Genomic DNA, 19,180 nt, shown 5'->3' with positions numbered 1-19,180 from the left:
AAACAAACAAAAACAAAAAAACAAAAAACAAAACAACTAGCCCTGGCTCTTGTGGCCCCGTTGATTCAATGCTGGCCTGTGAAACAAAGCGTTGCTGGTTCGATTCCCAGTCAGGGCACAGGCCTAGGTTGCTGGCCAGGTTCCCAGTAGGGGGTGCTCAGGAGGCAACCACACATTGATGTTTCTCTCCCTCTCTCCCTCCCTTCCCCCTCTAAAAATAAATAAATAAAATCTTTTCAAAAGATAAAGTAAACAAATTCTTATCAATTCACTGATTTTACAAAGCTTTAGTATTTCAATGAGCTAAAACAGCCAAATATAGTTATGAGACAAACCTTGTATTTCTCAGGAGAGTTTAGTTTAAATTCAGTCACCAGAGTATTACGCCATGATTTGATGATCTATTTAATCAGATTTTTAAAAATTCCTCCATTAATGACATTGAAATAGTTTGGGATGTTGAAGAAGGGGGTTGATTTTTCTACACTATATTCCAGGTTAGTGTGATAATTGCATAGAATACTGGTTATGCACCTGGGATTTCTGGTTTCACTTTGGAAAGGAAAGCCTATTACTTATGTCATATATTTCAGTTTAATTGGGGACTGGCACCGTGGCTGTGCCAGAGAATGCTGTGGCCAGATGCTTTTGAAAGCGTTACTGTGTTAAGATACCACCACCCATTAAATAACCTTACTTAACTGTTTTTTCATGACCATTAACATTTCTGAAATCCTTTCTGTAACAGTTTTATCGTTTTCCCTGTATTTATAAATTTGAAGTATGTCTTTCCACTAATCAAAATACAAAGTAAGGGAATTATTAAAATAGTTCAGTATGAAAGAGGTAACGCGTCGAAGAGTTGACCTTCGTTAATCTCCACTTCTTTTTACTTATTAACTAATGAGAAAAAATTAGTGGGCTTCTTGGCTTTGATATACTGACAGTCTCAAATGAGAAGTCAGTGTTGGTGATCAACAAAAGTTGATCCTCAGAAGAAGACATATGTTTTTCTGTGTCCACTGTGCCCTTGAAAAGCAGGGATAATTATAGTTATTTCATGGGCTTCTGACTGTCAATAACTAATAACCCTGAGTGGAAGGATCATTACCTCCCCATTACCCACGTCACCTCACCATGGGGCACATCCTTCCCTAACGTTTGATTTGGCAGTTGGCGTTCTAAACGACCAGCTTTGGTGCTAGCTTATGTGGATGAGGTCAGTGGTTTAGAAAAGGATCCTATCAGGATGTTTGTAGAAGCCACTTGGCGACCACAGAGCTTTAGTTTAGGGATCACAGAGAAGCAAAATGACAAACCACAGAAGAGAAGAGACAACCTACAGCTCCCCAAATGAAACAAGTATATCAGTTGCTCTCTACATCAATTATGTGTTCTTTTACTATTTTTGTTTCATTGCCCAAAATCATTACTCAACGTCATGGTGTTACTGAGGCAAGTGTATCAGCCATATCCCAGGTTTCTTTGAGGACTTGGCCTCTTTTTTCACCTTCTCTCTCTTCTTCCCATATGTTGAGCACCTACTATGTGCCAATTCTGTTCTAGGCATCAGAAACACAGCAGTTCACAAAGCAGACGAACATCCACCTTCTCCTGAAGATCCCATTTGGAACAGTGGCACACTACAGATATATTCAGCAAGTGATCGATTTGATGGAGAAATAATAATGCAGAAAAGGAGCTTGGGACTGCTGGGCAGAGGTGTTCCATTTTTAACAGAATGGTCAGGGAAGACCTTTTCTGAGATGATAACGTTTACGAAAAGAGCTACAGGGGAGAGGAAGCAAATTGCTGCCTCTCTGGGGACAAGGCATTTCTGGAGGGCACACCACGGGTGTGAAGGCTGCAGGGAGGCAGACTGTGCCTGGGGTGTTTCAGGAACAGCAAGGGGAGAGGAGGAGGTGAGGGGCCATGGCAGATGCCAGTGACTTTTGAGGCCACGTCCCATGGCTTTCCCATCCCGCCAGGTGACTCTGCTGGACTCTAGCAACTACCTGGGGTATGGAACGAGCAGGATGCAAAGGGAGCCTGTGGGCTCCATGCTGTGGTGCTCCTGGGCAGGGCAGCGTGGGTGGGCAGTGCCCAGGGGTGCCGCATACCCGCTGCAGACCCCGTGGAGGCAGTGTGCTCCGGCTGATGAGCTGTGCGTGGGAGGGGCTTCATCAGCCACTTCTCTATCTTGGGCCTGGTAACCAACAGTGCTGGGGGGTGCTCAGAATAAAGGGAGGGACTTGGGTTGCTGACCCCCTTCACTGAGTTTATTTTTTCCTTCCTCTTCCCAAACATATCCACTATCTTAATCACAAACAATGGCGCTAATATTAATAATAATAGAATAGCAACAGCGATCTAATACCAGTTACTGAGAGCTAATGTGAAAGGAACTCTGCTAAGTGCAACATAAATATTATCTCATTTGACCGCATCCATTTGGTTCACTCTACATACGGCCTAGTACAGTGTCTGGCCCAGAGAAGGTGCTCAGTAGGTATCCTCTCAATGGAGTAATTTTTCTCCTGACACTTACAAGCATCTCATTTGCCCCTTTTAGAGATGTTCCTATGCCATGAACTTCAAGTACACTTTTCAAGGACAGAAAGCTAGAAAGTAGCAGAAGTGGGATTTGAACCCAGGTCTTTCTGGCTCCAGAGCTTTGCCTGCTACTCTGCAGTGCTGCCTCTCAGCATGTCCGGCGAGGTGGTCCATTAATGGATTCCCCTGGTTCTGGGCACAGCTGTGGCACAGGAAAGAGTGGACACCCAGGATACTCAAGTGAAGGGCTCTCATGCTTCCTTTTGACAACCATCTAACCTCTTAGCTCTGGCTTCTTTATCTGTAAACTGATGACACTAATGACAGTTCATGGACCCCTTACAAGAAGTCAGTACAAGTGTATATTTGTAAATTATCAAGTCATAAAGAAATGTTAAGGAAGCCGTTATTTTTTTTAAAGTATCTACTAATTAGCATGAAAAAAGTCCATGGAAGTTCATGGATAGATATTACCAAATACGGAAAGAAAGTTTTATACCAGGTGTTGGCAAAGTTTTTCTTAAAAGGCCAGATAACATGTATCTACAGCTTTATAGCCCATAAAGACTCTCTGTTGCAACTACTGAACCTGGTGTTGTAGTGGGAAATCAGCCACAGACAATATATACACAAATAGGTGGGGCTGTGTTTTACCTATAAAAACATGTGTTGGGCTGTAATTTGCTGACCACTGTTTTATATCATCACATGATTTAGTAGGATATATGTACACAGACATGGCCATACATGTACACATGCATGACTTATATTTTGTATATTTGATAGTCTTCCAGAGAAATCACTTTTAGAGAACAATCTTGGGGATAAGGGAAAATTAAACATGTAATACGATTAATACTCATCCAAAAAATTGCATAAAAATTGACTGTGATCAAACTCAGCCATCTGGTAGACCTGAATTTTTCTGAACAGACATTCCAGTTTTGACCTCTAATTGCCATGTAGATTGTTTTGATTCTATCACTGTGTCCAAGCATTGCCAGATGGTCTGTCTAGGCATCTGATTCTCTTTCCTCATTTTGTTACTTCCTTTGCCCTGTGGGTGTTTGTGTTTATGATGTAAAATATTCATATTCTCAACAACCTAGATGTGGGTTAGGTAATTAACTAAATATGTGTTATATGTATCGTTTGCGATATTCACACACTTCAGTGGAATATTTTTCAAAGACTTTGTAAGTGACCTTCTCAGCCAAATTTTTACTCTTATTCAGCTTTCCTGGATGTGGGTTTTGTCTCCTTCCACTGAAGTGTTAAAAGCCAGTGATGAGTTAGACTGTTTATCATTGCGCTTCCTGTGTGTACTTCACGGTAAGATCCTTCAGCCACAAGGATGGTTGTATTTGTACACGATCACATTTAGCATACACAAAAGGAAAATGTTGTTTATTTACATCAGTGTCTTCCTCTTAAAGTCCTTGGTGACGAGAGGAGAATTTTTTTAAAGTAAGTGATCCATGCAGTCTAACATCTCTCCATATCCTGCTGAATTTTAATACATTTGCATTCTTGCAGCTAGGGTATTCTCTTCAAAAGAAAATGCAAAGTGTGTATTACCTTCCCATAAGTGTCAATTTAGCAAGGTAGAATGGAAATACCAATGCAAACTCACTATCATTAAACACACACCCTCCTGACCCCCACTTACCTGGAAGGCAGTGGTGAGAATTGTGAAAGATGACTAATTTCATACTCATTTTCACACCAAGACGTTAATGCTATATATCTAAATTACAGTTTGCCGTAGTAAGACTTTTTAGCATTGACGATATTCAACATTACTTGTCTTTGCCTGTTTATGTCCTTGCAAACAATTCATTTGAAGTTATCAAAACCAGTGCTTTATGAATAAACAAACTATATTACTCTCATACGAGGGAATACTACTCAGCAATAAAAAGGAATGAGCTATTTTTAAAAAGATTTTATTTATTTATTTTTAGAGACAAGGGAGGGGAAGGAGAAAGAGAGGGAGAGAAACATCGATGTGTAAGAGATACATCGATCCCCAACTGGGGACCTGGCCTGCAACCCAGGCATGTGTGCTGACGGGGAATTGAACCAGATACCTTTTGGTTTGCAGGCCGGCGCTCAATCCATTGAGCCACACCAGCCCGGGCTAAGAGAAATGGACTATTTACACAGAAGATACTGTGGATGGATTTAAGGGCATTGTGCTGAGGGAATGGTTCCAGCATCAAAAATTTGTGTACTGTATGAATCCATTTATATGATATTCTGGAAAAGACGAAACTTCTGTTGGTAACAGATCATGGGGCACCAACAGGTTAGGGGTGGACAACTGGCCACAGTGGCAAAGCACGAAGGAGTTTTTGGGGGTTGACAGCTGTTCTGTGTCATGATTGTGGTGGCGGTTACACAAGTACATACATGTGTTAAAAGTCACAGCACTATATACACGCATGAAAAAAAATTTTTACTGTTTTATTTTTAAGTAAAAACAATGAAAGACCCAGAGTGCTTGATTGTGCTTGTTCACAATAGAACAGCACAAGAACACCTTCTAATGATAGCGGGGTACCAGGGATTCCTGATGAGAAAAATATTATCCTTTTTTTAAATGGAAACTCACGGATGTAGTTACTAATTTTACTAGGAAGAGGCAAAGAGTGTGACTTTTACTCAGCGAGTGACCCCTTAGGCCCTATTCTGTGCAGGGTGTGGGGAATGTTCGGTTATGTGCCTTCCAGCAGCAGCTACCCGGGCCCCCTGTGTCTAGGTGGCATTTTCGCTCTTCTTCATGGTGACCATTTCCCTTCCTTGGCGTGTATATATGGCGTGTGACAGTTACGGTAGCTGTGGGAACCATAACTTTAAGTTCTGTGACTTTTCTGTGAGTAAAACCAGCCATAATGTTGAATTAATGTCACGCTTCACATTTAATTTCCATGTTGTTGTAAGTGGAAGACTTACTGCATATTTGAGTAAAAGCTCTGCATTGATTTTTGATAGCATGGTAGTGATGGTGGTTATAGGGACTAATTTTGCCACTTAATTAACGTTGGCATCAAGCGCCGCGAGGCCGACTTGGGAGCAGGTAGATGGTGGGCCAGTACGAGGGCTGATGCTATTGGGCAGCAGCAGATTCCCAGCCACCATGATCCCTTCACTTAAACCAGGGATTCTGGTCCCAGCACGGGTAGTTTTGTGAACTTGCCTCCAAACGGGTTTGTCTAAGTCAACCACTGATGCATTTAGTAGAATCGGAGACACTGATGGGGCTGTGCAGGCCTCAGGGGATCAGACAGCAGCGGCTATTGTTGGCTCTGCCCATAGAGACAGGGTTGACCTCTTTTGGTTTTGAAAATCAGGCAGAAGAGGAAGTGCTAAGCTTCCAGGAAATAATAGCCCGTGGTGTCAAAGGCAGGAGAACTCTTTGCCATTGGAGGATTTGAATAAGGTTCTGATTGTCATCATAAAACGGTCTTTAGACAGTTCTGTCCAACCCACATGGGTTTTTTTGTTTTTTTTTTTTTAACATAAAACACAGAGGAGAAACTAAGAACGGGGATCAGGGCGTGTTTAGCAAAGGCTCACCGCCTTTCTTGTCTGCTTAGCTCCACATCGAGAGTGAGGGCTGTGTTCCTGGCTGGCTGGTGCACTTCCTTCAGAGCCAGGATGCTCTAGTGGCTGAACAGCCGGGGCTCTTAGAGGAGGGTCGAAGGGTCTGAACTCATCTATGACCCTGTGTGAGTTCATCGGAATGAAATGTGATGTATCCACAGTCAAGGGGCATTAGGCCTGGGACTGGTGGGGAAAGAGGAAGGTGTAAAGAACGTTAGGTGCCTCTCTTGTTTCTGGTGAGGGCTTGGGAGGCTCCATGCTGACTTGTGATCTGGGCTCCTTTCTGCCTGGTTGCAGCATTCCTTGCTCGCACTGCAGGCAGAGGAGGTAGACCAGAGAGTCCTGTTGGTTTGCAGCCCCTCACCGTCCCTCTTGGGGGCTGAGGAATGGCCTCCTGCTTGGGAACCCAGGTTCTCCCACTGCCTGAAGCTCCGCCTGCGATCCAGGCAGGATCCCTGAATTGTGCGCGGACCTCCGCGATGGTCGCTGTGGATGGGAAGGACTGAAGACCACAGTGCCTCTGGTCCCCACTCCTACCCCTAGGGTTTCATGATCACAAGCAATGTCTGCTGGCCTGCTTCAGGTCTTTAAATTTTCCCATTCCTTTGGAGCTACCAGCGTTCTTTCGGGGAGAAATCACTTATGTTTCACCCAAGAAATCAGCCCTGGCTAATGAGAGTGACAAACCAGAACATACCCCAAGTGCCAGGTGGCCATGTGCTCATTTCCCCTCCACTGTGCCCTTCTGTGCAGGCAGCTCCATCATTTCCTGCTCAGAAACCTTCCCAAACTCCCAGAGTGCCTCTGGACCTGAGTTTGTGCAGTTAATTGTGAACTGGTGGGGTGGGGGTCGGGTCTGCCGGGTGGCCATGTGCTCATTTCCCTTCCACTGCGGAGCCACACACATTCCATTGCCCTGTGGGATCATTTCCGGAGCACCTGAGGGATATTTAAATTAGGAAATGTAGGCACCTCCCATGCTGAGGTCGTTTGTTCATAATATGCATTTCCTACTTTTTGGTTGGTGATTGTACAGATGCCAGACTCATGAAAGTGTGGTTTGAGGACAAACTTTCAGACCCCATTTTGAAATGTTTTCTAGGTCACTAACAAGCTTGGTTCTCTGGTTCCTGAGCTGCCATCTCCCATTGATGGCAGGGGGCTGGGCAGGCCCCCCCTGGAGGGACCAAGCAGGATGGCCCTGTTGTGCCTGCTAAGCGTTTGATGAACTGGGGGCGTGCGGGCACCCCAGCAGAGAAGTAGGATTGGCCTTATCCATGCTCTGATCAATGACTAAGACGGCAGAGGCCAGATGGACTCCACTGAGTAAGCCTTTAATTGCCAAGACTTGCCACACATGCAGGACGGCAGCCGCACACCAGAAACTAAGTATGCAAATAGCAGCTTCCCAAAGGGAAAGACCTGATAGAGGATTTTCTTGTAGGTTGATATTTTTTTTTGCTTTTAAAGCAGGGTTATTTTTTTCTTTTTATTACAGAAGCTCTGTGGAAGTGGTGATCTTAATGCTTCTATGACATCCCAACATTTTGAAGAACAATCTGTGAGTGACGTTCGCTTAAAACAAATAAACACTAAAGTCAATATTATAAATATTTCTTGCTGCCTGTTCAGACCTGTATTTCTTTGCCTCGTTTATTTCTAAAGAATGTGCAATTGTATCCATTTGACAAAGACAGGCCTTGCAAATTTTAGCTGGCAAAGATTAATTCAGTGTCTATCGATTTGTGAGCCTGGGATAGATTCTTCTAAAAATACAGAGAAGCTATAACATTGAGTGATATAGTACAGGAGCCAAAGCCATTTTGAAGTGCTTTGAGACATGGATGGGGAAGCTTTCAAAAGAAGGCTGTCAAGGGTGACCTAGCCACAGAATCAATGAACTTGAATGTCAAATAGGTGAATGATAAATTATTTCATCAGTCCTTTCTCTTTGGGATGACGAACATTTGAAGTAGTGCAAAAGTCTACTTCAAAACTTTAATTGCATTCAATTAATACGTATTCAAAAATAGACTCGAATTGGACGCGATGGCTTAGAGGAGTTGCTGCGGGTCTGGAGAGGGAAGTGGGCTGTGTTAGGGGGAGGTGAGACCGTGAGAGTACGTGTGAGAAGCGGGGCGGGGAATGAAGAAAGATGTAGAAAGGAGGGGAGGGCACTGGACAGAGCAAAGTGTGTCCCATGTGGACACAGACAAGGGCCGCATGGTGGGTGGACATCCGGGCTCAGGAGGCTGTCTGCTGAGTGGTTATGCACGGAAATGTTTTTGTTCCATGTGGAGGAGGTGTAGCAGAGTGGATGAGCGTTGGTGAGAAGTAGGGAGAAGACAGAGACGTTTTACATCCGAGTTGGGAAGCGTGGACTCGTGTTCGTGGGAACTGGCCCCACAGCCGCACCTTTGTGCGTTCTTTCTCCTCTTGGGGCCCCACCAGGAGCCATTGAATAGAGAACCGCACCCTCAGTGAATGATGTTAAGGGTGATTCAGATGCGGGCATGGCAATTGTCTAACTTTCCTTGGACAGTTCATGTTGTGACGACATTACCATGATCGCCTCTGAATTCTGATAGAACCCCCTGGGGAGAAATACAAAGAACACGTTCTCCAAGCAGTGGAACCGAGTCACAGGGTGAGTGGGGTGCGCACTGGAAGATCGGCCATTGGAGTGACCATTCTCTTCCCCTTACATGTACAAGTGTTTCTGAAATTCTCTTCTGGGGGGTCCGAGACAACTGACGTTACTTCTCCCTCTGTGCAGGCCCTCGGGGAAGCCGGCGATGGCCTGAGCAACCTCCCCAGCCCTTTCGCCTACCTCCTCACCATCCACCTGAAGGAGGGCCGGAACCTGGTCATCCGGGATCGATGCGGTAAGGCCTAGCCCTGCTGCGCTCTTTGTAGCTGCCAGCCTTTTCCTCTCTACTCTGTAACAATGTGATTCGCCAACCTTTTCTATCTCGGCATAGTTTGCAACAGACAGGCCCCCAACCAAGTCTGAGCCTCTCTAGGAATCAAGGCATTTGCAGCATGTTATTTAAAGGTGCTGAACCTGTCCTGGCTGGTGAGGCTCCGTGGATTGAGTGCTGGCCCGCAAACGAAAGGGCTGCCAATTCGATTCCCAGTCAGGGCACAGGCCTGGGTTGCGGGCCAGGTCCCCAGTTGGTGGCACATGAGAGGCAGCCACACATTGATGTTTCTCTCCATCTCTTTTTTCCTTCCTTCTCTTCTCTCTAGAAATAAATAAATAAATCTTAAAAAAAAAACACCGAAACTTAGTATCTTTTACTATTATTAAATTAATAGTAATAATGATAATCATTACCACATAAAGTTATTTTAAATGAACTAAGGTCACTGTAATAACTTAATGCCCAGCATATAGCAACTGCTTAAGAAAATGTATCACACCGATACATTTATAGCAGACGCTTAGCAGATAGTCAACAACTTAGTAGATGGTGAAGCAGCATTGTACACATCAAAAAATGACCAAAACAATGCAGTTTTATGTGCATCACCTTCATATCTCACTGTTTTAGTGCCAAAGAAGAGACCATAGTCAGTGCTGTCAGTTCCAAACATTGTCATCCCTTATCAGAGTTAACACGTAAGACAATTTGGCTTTATCTTGTGTAAACCTAATATAATCCAAGTATAAATAAGGAGTTTAAGTCGTAAATGGTGCTATTCCAGCACCTGTTTCTTTTATAACCAGTAGCGAGTGTTCCTGTCAATTTCCTTTTCTTTATTGGAAAGAGTAATCATTACCTACTAAGAAAATATCCCTCTCCCAGCAAGTTTTTTTTCTATCCTTCGGGATGTGGCAGGTCTTATGCCGTGACTGTGTTGATTCCTGCTTGATTCTCATGAGTATTAAGTTAGTGCTCAGGGTATGTTTGAGTGCTCACTGTCGGTTTAGGCAGGGACTGATATTACTTATCAATACAGCAATATTTTCTATGGAGCCCAACCCAGGCTCTGCATTTTATCCAACACAGATCTTTGCACCAATGGTTCTCACACCTGAGTGAGCATTGGAACGACTGGGCAAGCTTTTGAAAATGTGCATTGCCCACACCCAGCGTTTCTGATTCAGTAGGTCTGGGGTGGGGCCTGGGAGTTTTCATTGCTAACAATTTTCCAGGTGTCGCTGATGTAACTTGGATTGCTGTCACGCTCTAAATAATGAGCCTTACCCGACTAAGACAGACACACAGCTGCTTCGAGTTGTCGATCGGCCCTTGCCTAGTAACTCTTGGGGCTCCTCCATTTTGACATTAGTCAAGCAGAAGGACTCCGATACGGCCAATCGATTTTAAGTCCAATGTTTCATAGCTGGGCTGACTGCCGTGGCAGTTGAGCGCTGTCTTGGTTTCCTGCAGAAGAGAATGTGTCTTAGAGCTGCCCTGCTTCCTAGGCCTGACACGAGCACCACTTGCGATACGGGCAGGCCTCTTGTTCTGGGAAGAGTGCTCAGCTCGCCTTATATCCTAGAGCATCAATTCCTGGAAAACCGGAACCCTTGCCTTAGAACTCTCTTTTCCCTTATTAAGGCAGTTAGAGAGCAGCTTCCTGCTGTGTATCAGTAGAAGTCTGTGTTGCTGGTACCCTCTGGTGGCCACTTTGCAGTATTGCAAAAGAAAAAAGTTTTTGGAGTTCAATGTAACATTGCTAGGGCCACAAACATCGCCTTGGTGGTAGGCCTGTGGGTTAATCTGAGTTTTAGGCAATGAAAATTCAGGAGCCATTCTTCTGGTAAACTGTTCTCCCTTTCCATTCCCGGCACAGGTAGATAGTTGACCTTCGTTTTCAGAACACATTACAGGAAGAAGGCATTTATAGGAAGAAGTCATTTTCCTATCTGGAAAGAATAGTTTAGACAAAAGATTTGATCTCCCACTACAGTGAAACGTCTGCCATCTAACAGGTGTTTAGTAAATGACCGAACTGCTACAGAAATGCTCAAGTGTTGGGCACCTCTGATTTCAGACCTGTTTTCCTTTTGCTAATTAATGGGCTGATTTTTATGATTATACATCTCTTCTTTAAAAATAAAAAATACTCTTGAACTAGACCTAGAGAGAAACGCAGTTTTATCCTTGCAGCTGTCACTGAAAGAATATCCAAATCTATAGAAAAGTTTTATAATTTATTGGAGCCAAAATTTCAAGGACACAGCGGGAAGTAAAGTCTCAATGGATTGAAAAAAAAAAATGCTCTAGAGAAGGTCAGTTTTGCAGTTTTCTTTATGCATTTAGAACCAAAGGAGAAGACATAAGAAATGTGCATGAAATCCATCGGTGGTAGGTTTAGGAGGTGGGAGAAAGCAAAGTGCAGATATCTCCACGGTTGCACAAAAGGCAGACTGGAGAAACACGTACTTCTTTCACATCGGTTCATACAGGATAGTTAAGAATTTACACTTATGGCACATAGAGATGTATTTGGGGAACAAGATAACAATGAGGGGTTCTGTGGTCTCCTGTTGTGGTGGTCCTGTGTGTTCTGGTGCCTGTGGCTGTGCCTTACTGGGGTCTAGAAAAGACAATTACTCCGACATTTCAAAGGTGTGTTATCCTAGATGCCTAAGAGCTTTGGACAGGACTCACGGAAGGTAAGGATCGACCTTTGCCAAGGAAGCCACAGGCCTGGGATGTGACTACCTACCATGGCCTGCCAAGTTGGGAACTTAGGATCAGAGCAGCCTATGGTTTCACGTTTGGCCGCTGAGCTTGTCAAGTTTATTTTGACACTGCCCCTCTCTCAGTCACACAGATGTAATGGAGGGATGGGTGGGGGGTTTCTAGAACTCTGTTCTGGGTATGGAAAAGTGACCGCACAGCTTCCCAGCAGGTGGGTTGTGAATGGGCGAGACTGAGGGGCTCACCCCCTGGCCTTCAGGGTTGCTCTGTCAAGTGTGGGCCAGTTTGTCCGCAGTCTCTTCCGTTTATCCTGCTGGGCCCCACAAAAATGACCACTTTTTTTTGTGCCATGATGTGAAGCGTCAGGGAGCACTGGACGGCAGGTTAGGCTCACAGGTTCTGGGCACAGACCCCCCAGGTGTGAATACCCGCTCAGATATCAGCCAGCCGTGACTGTGAGGATCACCCTGGTGTGTGTGCTTGGGGGTATGTGAGGACCGGCGGGGCCGTGTGTGGGGTGGAAGGTAACACAATAATACACAATGATTTTGTTTATAATGTTTTTGTTGCAATTACTTTTTCAAGTCTTACGATTCTATTCCAGAGAGTTTCTTCTTTTGTTTTTGTACCCAGAGAGGCCTTTTCTGTCTTGAGAGAGATGCACATTAACCTATAGTTTATTCTCTTTTCTGTGCGGTTTGACGTTTTTCATATATCTCTTTGATCTGCTCAAGTTTATTTTGATTTCTGGCTCAGAGTAGGAACTTAGTTTTACTTTTTGCCATATGGCCATTTAATTAACTAGGACTAAACTTTCCTTTCCCTAATGATTTCGATGCCACTTTTAAATCACATATTAAAATGCAATGCATATCGGGGGTCTGCTTCTTGGATTTCTCTTTGATTCCTAAGGATGTGTTGTTTTGCTCACATGCCGGTTTCAGTGTATCAAAAGGTCACCATCAGTACTTTTTATTTGCAAAAGACTGGGATTTGCTTCACATTGGAGTATCATCTCTGAACACCAGATGGCGTGAGATCATTGGTTGTTGTGAGGAAGCAACAGAAACACACAGGGCCAGCAAGCTGACAGATTGTCCTCCAAGAGTAAACTTGAAACTCTCAAAGATGCACACCAACATTCATCCTGAAGCACAGGTAGTGGTTGCTTTTCCTCCACTTGTTGAGTTTTGGCCGCCTGCTCAGGCTCCACAGCAAGCAAGGGGAACTGGGTTTTGAAACCTGTTTCTTCTTATTCCCTTCCCATTCTGATACAGATCACCGTCGGTTGGCCATGTTGGTGCCCATGGCCTTTAATGTGTCCCCATCACTGAGCTCTTGCCTCTGGAGATTTTTGCGGCTGGGTTTTACATTGAGACTGTGCATCCTTGTGGGTTGATGCAAAGGTCTCGACGCTCTGCTTTATACAGTCAGTTACCTCTTTTTGCCAATGGATTTATCCCAATTCCCATGGAGCGCCCTGGAGCAAAGCTGGCCCATTTCCTGTGTCTGCTGCACGAAACAAATGGCCTCACACCCGACCCAGGATGATTGCCTTGCGTTTAACGGAGCATGGCTTCCATTTGGGTGAATGGGACTTCTCGGTCACGGGTGGTTTTGTCGGTTGTTCATTTCTGTGCCAAGAGAATGATGTGCTGTGTTCCAAGTGGTTCTTTCAACTTATTTTGTTTCACTGTGCAGGATGTGGATGCGGCAAGTTCTGCTGCGGGGTGTGAGCATGTTTTGCACAGAGCAGCAAATGCACAAAGGGTGAATCCATGTATTTCTGTGTGTCCCTGGCTTGATTTTGTTTTTAGTTATAGCATCGGGCAGTGAGTTCTATCCTGCCATCATGCCTTAAACATTCACAACGTGCCAAATTGGAAGCTGGGTGCTACATTTATTGACTGTCTGGCTTACTCTTGTCTTACTTCCCTTTGCCCCTTTCTAATTTCTTTATAAAGTTCCAGAATAGTTCAACCAGAATGTGCTAAGTGGCAAAGCAGAGAGCAAGGCCCGTAGACAGTTATGGAAAAATTCTGTTCTATAGTTGGACACAAAACGAGCATGTAGAAGCAATAGCCACTGTCTGCAGAAGGAGAGGCCAGGGAGAAATGGAAACCTGGCTTGAAATTCTGTTAGACCTGAACCTACTGTTTTCTTTAGTAATACAGATTTTGCTCTACAAAGAAAAATGGCGCTGCTTCTTTCCCATGTCACGGAGGAAAAATTTTCTCTCAATGTATGGAATGTCCATGTGGTTTCTGAAGGGGTCACTTAAGAATGCAACAAGCGCCCTAGCTCATGTGACTCAGGGGATTGAGCACTGGCCAGTGAACTGAAAGGTCCCCAGTTCGATTCCCAGTCAGGGCAGTTGCCTGGCTTGTGGGCCAGGTCCCCAGTTCGGGGCATGTGAGAGGCAACCAATCGATATATCTCTCGCACACTGATGTTTCTCTTCCCCTCTCTCTAAAATAAATAATAAATAAGTAAATACATACATAAATAAAATCTTAAAAAAAATAAAAGGAATACAACAAGCCTGCTACTCGAGCTAGAAATCCTGCTTTGACTGCTAGAGGGCAGCACCAGCTGCTCAGAAATATCCACTGGCCCTTTCTCTGGAAATTGGGTCTGGCTCTTTGATTCTAGCCGGCCTCAAAGAAAGTCTGAACTCATGGATCCCATAGAAAAACAGTTCACGTTTAGTTCACTTTATGGCAAAAAGAAATTATTTAAAAGATGTGAATATATGAGACGATTATAGGTGTATGTGTGTAAGACCGGAAGCAAGAAGTCAAATATATGCCCTTTATATGTTTCCAAATACTGTTTGCTCAGGATAAGCTCCCTTATAGGTAGGTCAGTTGCCCCAAAGAGCTGGTAAATAATTATTGACTTGAATTTGAACTCATAAGCTCTCCTGACCAGAGTGATCAGATATTACAAACTGTGGACTTAGTATAAAAATATGGAGATAATTTCCTTTTGTGAACAACTACTGTGAGAAATGCATTTAATTAGAAAACTTTTCTAGCCTAAAACGACCGTTCTTTGGGAGAAACTGCATGGTGAAAGTTTCTCACTTGACAAAAAAAAAAAATAAAGAGCTTTGCTGATTGCAAATAAATAAGGTTTGCCTATAAATACTGCTCTTGCAGTCAATGTAATGGATTTTTAGTTCAAATTAAGAATGCTATTAAAAACTATATTATATAGTAAGTTTTCATATATAGAGATAAATACACACACACATGACCATTAAACTGATTTGTAGAACTGTATTTATGGGCATGTAAGGAGGCTGATGTGTTATTGCCTGAAGAAAGCAGGTAAACATACAATGTGAAGTCTGATTCCTTTTTGGGAAAGGGGTGTGTGTGTGTGTAAAGTCTTAAGTACATGTCAACATTAAATTTATAGGTGGTGGCAGTTTCTTTCTTTGTTTAGTGTATGTTGACTTTCTACTTTTTCTAACATTGCTATGAGTTGTTATATTAGTAAAAGCAAAGAGAAGTTTTTTGTAATTAGAGCTGCACTGCAGATTTATTTTATTTGCCTATTAGAATGGTCCTTGAGCCAGTCAAGGTAATTTTGTTGGTTCTATTTCCCACTTATCCTGCTGCTACTGGCCATTTTTTCCCCATAACACTCTCAATGTGGTAACAGCCTCTCAAGATGATAAATAAAATACCAAGAGGAGAACAAAATTGTCAAATAATATGGTTCTTGATGACTCTCCTGATGATAGATTGGAGTTGTCATGTGTCCTTCTCCCTGAGCTGCGTGTTATTTTCATCAGATTTTACCTGCAAAGTACCCAGAAATCCTCAATGAATATCTATAGGATTGTAGTTGAGTGGTAGCCAGTAGTTATGGTTACTTAGTTATTTTTAGTTTTTATATATCCCTTTCCTTCCAGGACAGCTCAGATTGTTACACAGAAAATTTCCCAGCTACATGGGATCCTTGTAAGCAGTCTATAAAATAAGAAATTTTCTATTCAACGTTAGAAGAGAGAAGGTGATAGAAATTTCACACCTTTAGAGATGGCAGTAGAAGGGAAATTAGAGAGATAGATTATCAGTACATATCATCTTGGACAGGCAAAATAAAGTGAATGAATATTTACTTAGTGCTATGCATATTATACAGTCTCCCCCTTTTAACGCAATTGAATAGTAATGCTAAAAATAGTAGCACTTATGGGACTTTCTCAGTAAGGGGCTGGACCTGCTCTCATTGATGTGTATTGGTTCAGTCGGTTTCAATGTGATTCTTTGAGGTTGTCATTTTCCTTGTTGTCGGTGAAGACAGTGGGCATAAGGACATTGAGTTGCCCAATGTAACACAGTCGTTAAAAGGAAGGTCTGGGATTTAAATTCACCATACCCATCTTAATGCAAAGTTTACTCATTCACTTATCACCTATTTATAATACGTCTACCATGCATACTACTAGGTAATTCTGGACATATATTTTACATCCAGAGCTTTGAATTGGAGGAGTTTAATATTATGTTCATAGCTGCTCCAAGTCAAGCGTTTTCTATGGTAAAATAATCTTACGAAATACAGCGTAGAAAAGTTTTCAGCTGTTTTATTGTTGTCGTCATCTGTCTTTAATGAAGTTCTTGGCAGAGCTCGAGAAGTTACTCTGTGTAATGCGACGTTCTAAGTAAGAAAATGGTAAATAGCTTTTCTCGGTGGTTTGGCGACCTAACCCTTTCAGTCCGCGGAGCATCTCTTGAGACGAACATTCCAAGGATCGTGCTTGTGAAACTTTGGGTTTTTACTCCGTATGGTCCGGGGCAGCTTTCTTCCAAGTCCGCGATGCCCCGGTGCTGTGTTATCTCAACTACCAGGTTGGCCTGTTTCTTCTGCCTTCTAAATTATAAGCTGCTGCCAGATTTATATTTCTCTAGCTTGGCTCTGATCATTTTACTCTCCTGCTCATAAGCAAACCTGAATTTCCTCCCCTCCGCACACTAAAATAATTCCAGATGGACCAAAGGCTTAAGTGTAAAAAATGAAACTCTACAAAATCTGTGGAAGAAAACATAGCTGAACTAATTTAAAATCTTATAGTGAGAAAATTTCTTCTAAGCAGAATGTTAAACTACAAACCATCCATTTGACTAAAATTTGGTAACTTTGACTAAATAAAAATGAAAATTACTTATTGCAAGACATCATATAAATTTAAACAAATTATGAGAAGATTTATAGCCAATGACTGATTGCCTTAATCAAGGACCCATTCAAATCTGTAAGCAAATGATAAACCATGAACCCATAGGGAAGGGGGGAAAAGGATATGAACAAGAGTTTCCTAGACAAAGAAATAGAAATGTAGGTCACTAAAATGTGATTTACTCAAATGGTAATCAATAGAGAAAAATGGAGATACCATTTTTCATCTGACGTTGGTTTTAAAAAAGGTTTCTAACATCCAGTGTTGGCGAGCATTAAGAGAAACAAATAAAAAGAAACCATATACTCTTGGTGGGAGTATACATTTGACAGATTTTGGGAGAAGGATTTGACAACATCGTCAGAACCGGAAAAGATGCACATTAATGTGCCAAGCAGTTCCTTCCAATGTTAAAAAGATTTCTTTTACGTGTAACCACTTATGAACCCGAAGATAGTCATACAAGATGCTTATTGTAGTATTGTTTGCTCTAGTAAAAAAAAGGGAAGAGATGCAAACACCCAGTATTTGCTGACTACTGACTTCAATTAAGACACTAACACAATGATAACTTACTCAGTTGTTTCATAAAAACCAAAAACGATTGAATCTGTATTGATGATATGAGCAGAGCTCCAAGAAACTTTAATTGCGAAAGTGAAAGCATCCAGTCCAGTGCATATAATGTGATTACATTCGAGTTAAAAGCAATTCTTGTCTTTTTTGTTTTCTGTAAAACACCCAAGAAACTGGTACATGACAGGCACGGGGGTAAGGGAAGGTTAAGAGGGTAAAGACTTTACTTTTTATTTCAGACCTTTCAGAGTTGTGTGCGTGTCTTACATTTGTTAAAATGTTACAAAGAAAGAGGGCAAAACAAAAACAGAACGAAACCACCCTGTATCTCTTGCAGAACAAACACTAAACTCCTTATTTTGTTATTTTTGGGCACTTTGATCTCTGGCTCAACTCTGCCTTTTAAACTTCACTTTTTATTACCTTTTTTATCCATCGTTTCTGGATAAATGGAAATGCTTGCCTGGCACTCTCCGCATCTTGTCATTTTGGTCTCCGTCCCCTCCTGCCCTTTCCGCGCCAGTGCCTTCCGCTCAGAGGACCTTGGTCCCTCCCTGCTTGTCCAGGTTCACCTGCCATTCAACTCCCGTCTCTCTTTCAGCCTCCACCGACACCCCGGCTAGACTAATCTCCCCCGACCGTGAACTTGCATAACTTCAAGTTCAATTCTGTTTTGCCACTCACCTCTTGGGTTATATTTACAGTCTGCCTGCTGCCTGCCAGGTGCAGAAGAGCAGGATCTGGGATTAATTTTCCTTCATAACCCCCTCCCAGTGCCGGGCACTGAGCCATGCCCTGTCACCTGTGGGAGTGTGTGGCACGTGAGCCATGTTCGCAGGCCTGACAGGTAAGGAGCCCAGGGAGACTTGACGGGCTCTAGTGTCGCTGAGCATGAGCAGAAATGAGTAGTGCCACACATGTTATCAGGAGCATAAATTGGTGAGACGTTTCAGGAGGACCGATGCATGGCTGTTAGTCTGTCTGAGCGTACACAGAACTACAGTGTGTTAGGGATGGAGCAGGAAACAGGGGCCGCTGGTGCTGAAGGCCGTGATATTCTACATTTGAGGCTGTGTCACTCCATGGGGTCCACAAGGCAGAATCAGTGGCAGCCCCAGCCTGGAGGCTCCATCACTGACCTCCTGGCGTCACTCTCCCGCCTAAGCACCAGCCTACCTCTTTATTCCAAGAGCCTCATTGTTTGTGAAGCTCCCAGTGAACAAGGTTAAAGTCCACCCATTCAGGTGTCAGCTCATCATTTGTATAATCTGGGCGTTGCGTTTCTGAGCAGCCGACCTCTTTTCAGAGCCTGCCTAGTTGAGACATCACGCGGCTGACAGGGAGGCACTTAGGCTCAGAGAGAAAAGTCACCCTGGGCTCCCCCCTTCCTCAAATTTTCCCGAACAATTAACGCCGTGCTAACTTGACACCCTCTTTCCTTGTTTGGCTTTGTAAACCCTGGTCCCTTTTTCTATTAATTCCAGACATTAATATTTTCTTTCACGCAACTGCCGCCATTCACCCGTGAAACAGTTTGAACATTATGTAGCTGTCAAGATGCCTGGGGATTACCCAGTATGCTTTGCCTGTGAGA

At 43.3% G+C, this 19,180-nt stretch overlaps 1 protein-coding gene across 1 annotated transcript in view; it reads left to right on the top strand.

The window, feature by feature from the left end:
- Positions 1 to 19,180, top strand: part of MCTP2 (multiple C2 and transmembrane domain containing 2) — a 136,313-nt gene that overhangs the window by 25,330 nt on the left and 91,803 nt on the right. Inside the window, exons 4-5 of the mRNA XM_054561886.1 lie at positions 7,658 to 7,720; positions 8,936 to 9,044. Of these exons, the coding sequence (XP_054417861.1) occupies positions 7,658 to 7,720; positions 8,936 to 9,044 (172 nt within the window). The remainder of the gene's footprint in view (positions 1 to 7,657; positions 7,721 to 8,935; positions 9,045 to 19,180) is intronic.

Source organism: Pteronotus mesoamericanus, unplaced genomic scaffold (assembly GCF_021234165.1).
Source record: "Pteronotus mesoamericanus isolate MK-2021 breed Mesoamerican mustached bat unplaced genomic scaffold, CSHL_Meso_final scaffold_582, whole genome shotgun sequence".
In the NCBI taxonomy this organism is placed as follows: Eukaryota; Metazoa; Chordata; class Mammalia; order Chiroptera; family Mormoopidae; genus Pteronotus; species Pteronotus mesoamericanus.
This window is presented reverse-complemented; position numbering and strand designations above follow the sequence as displayed.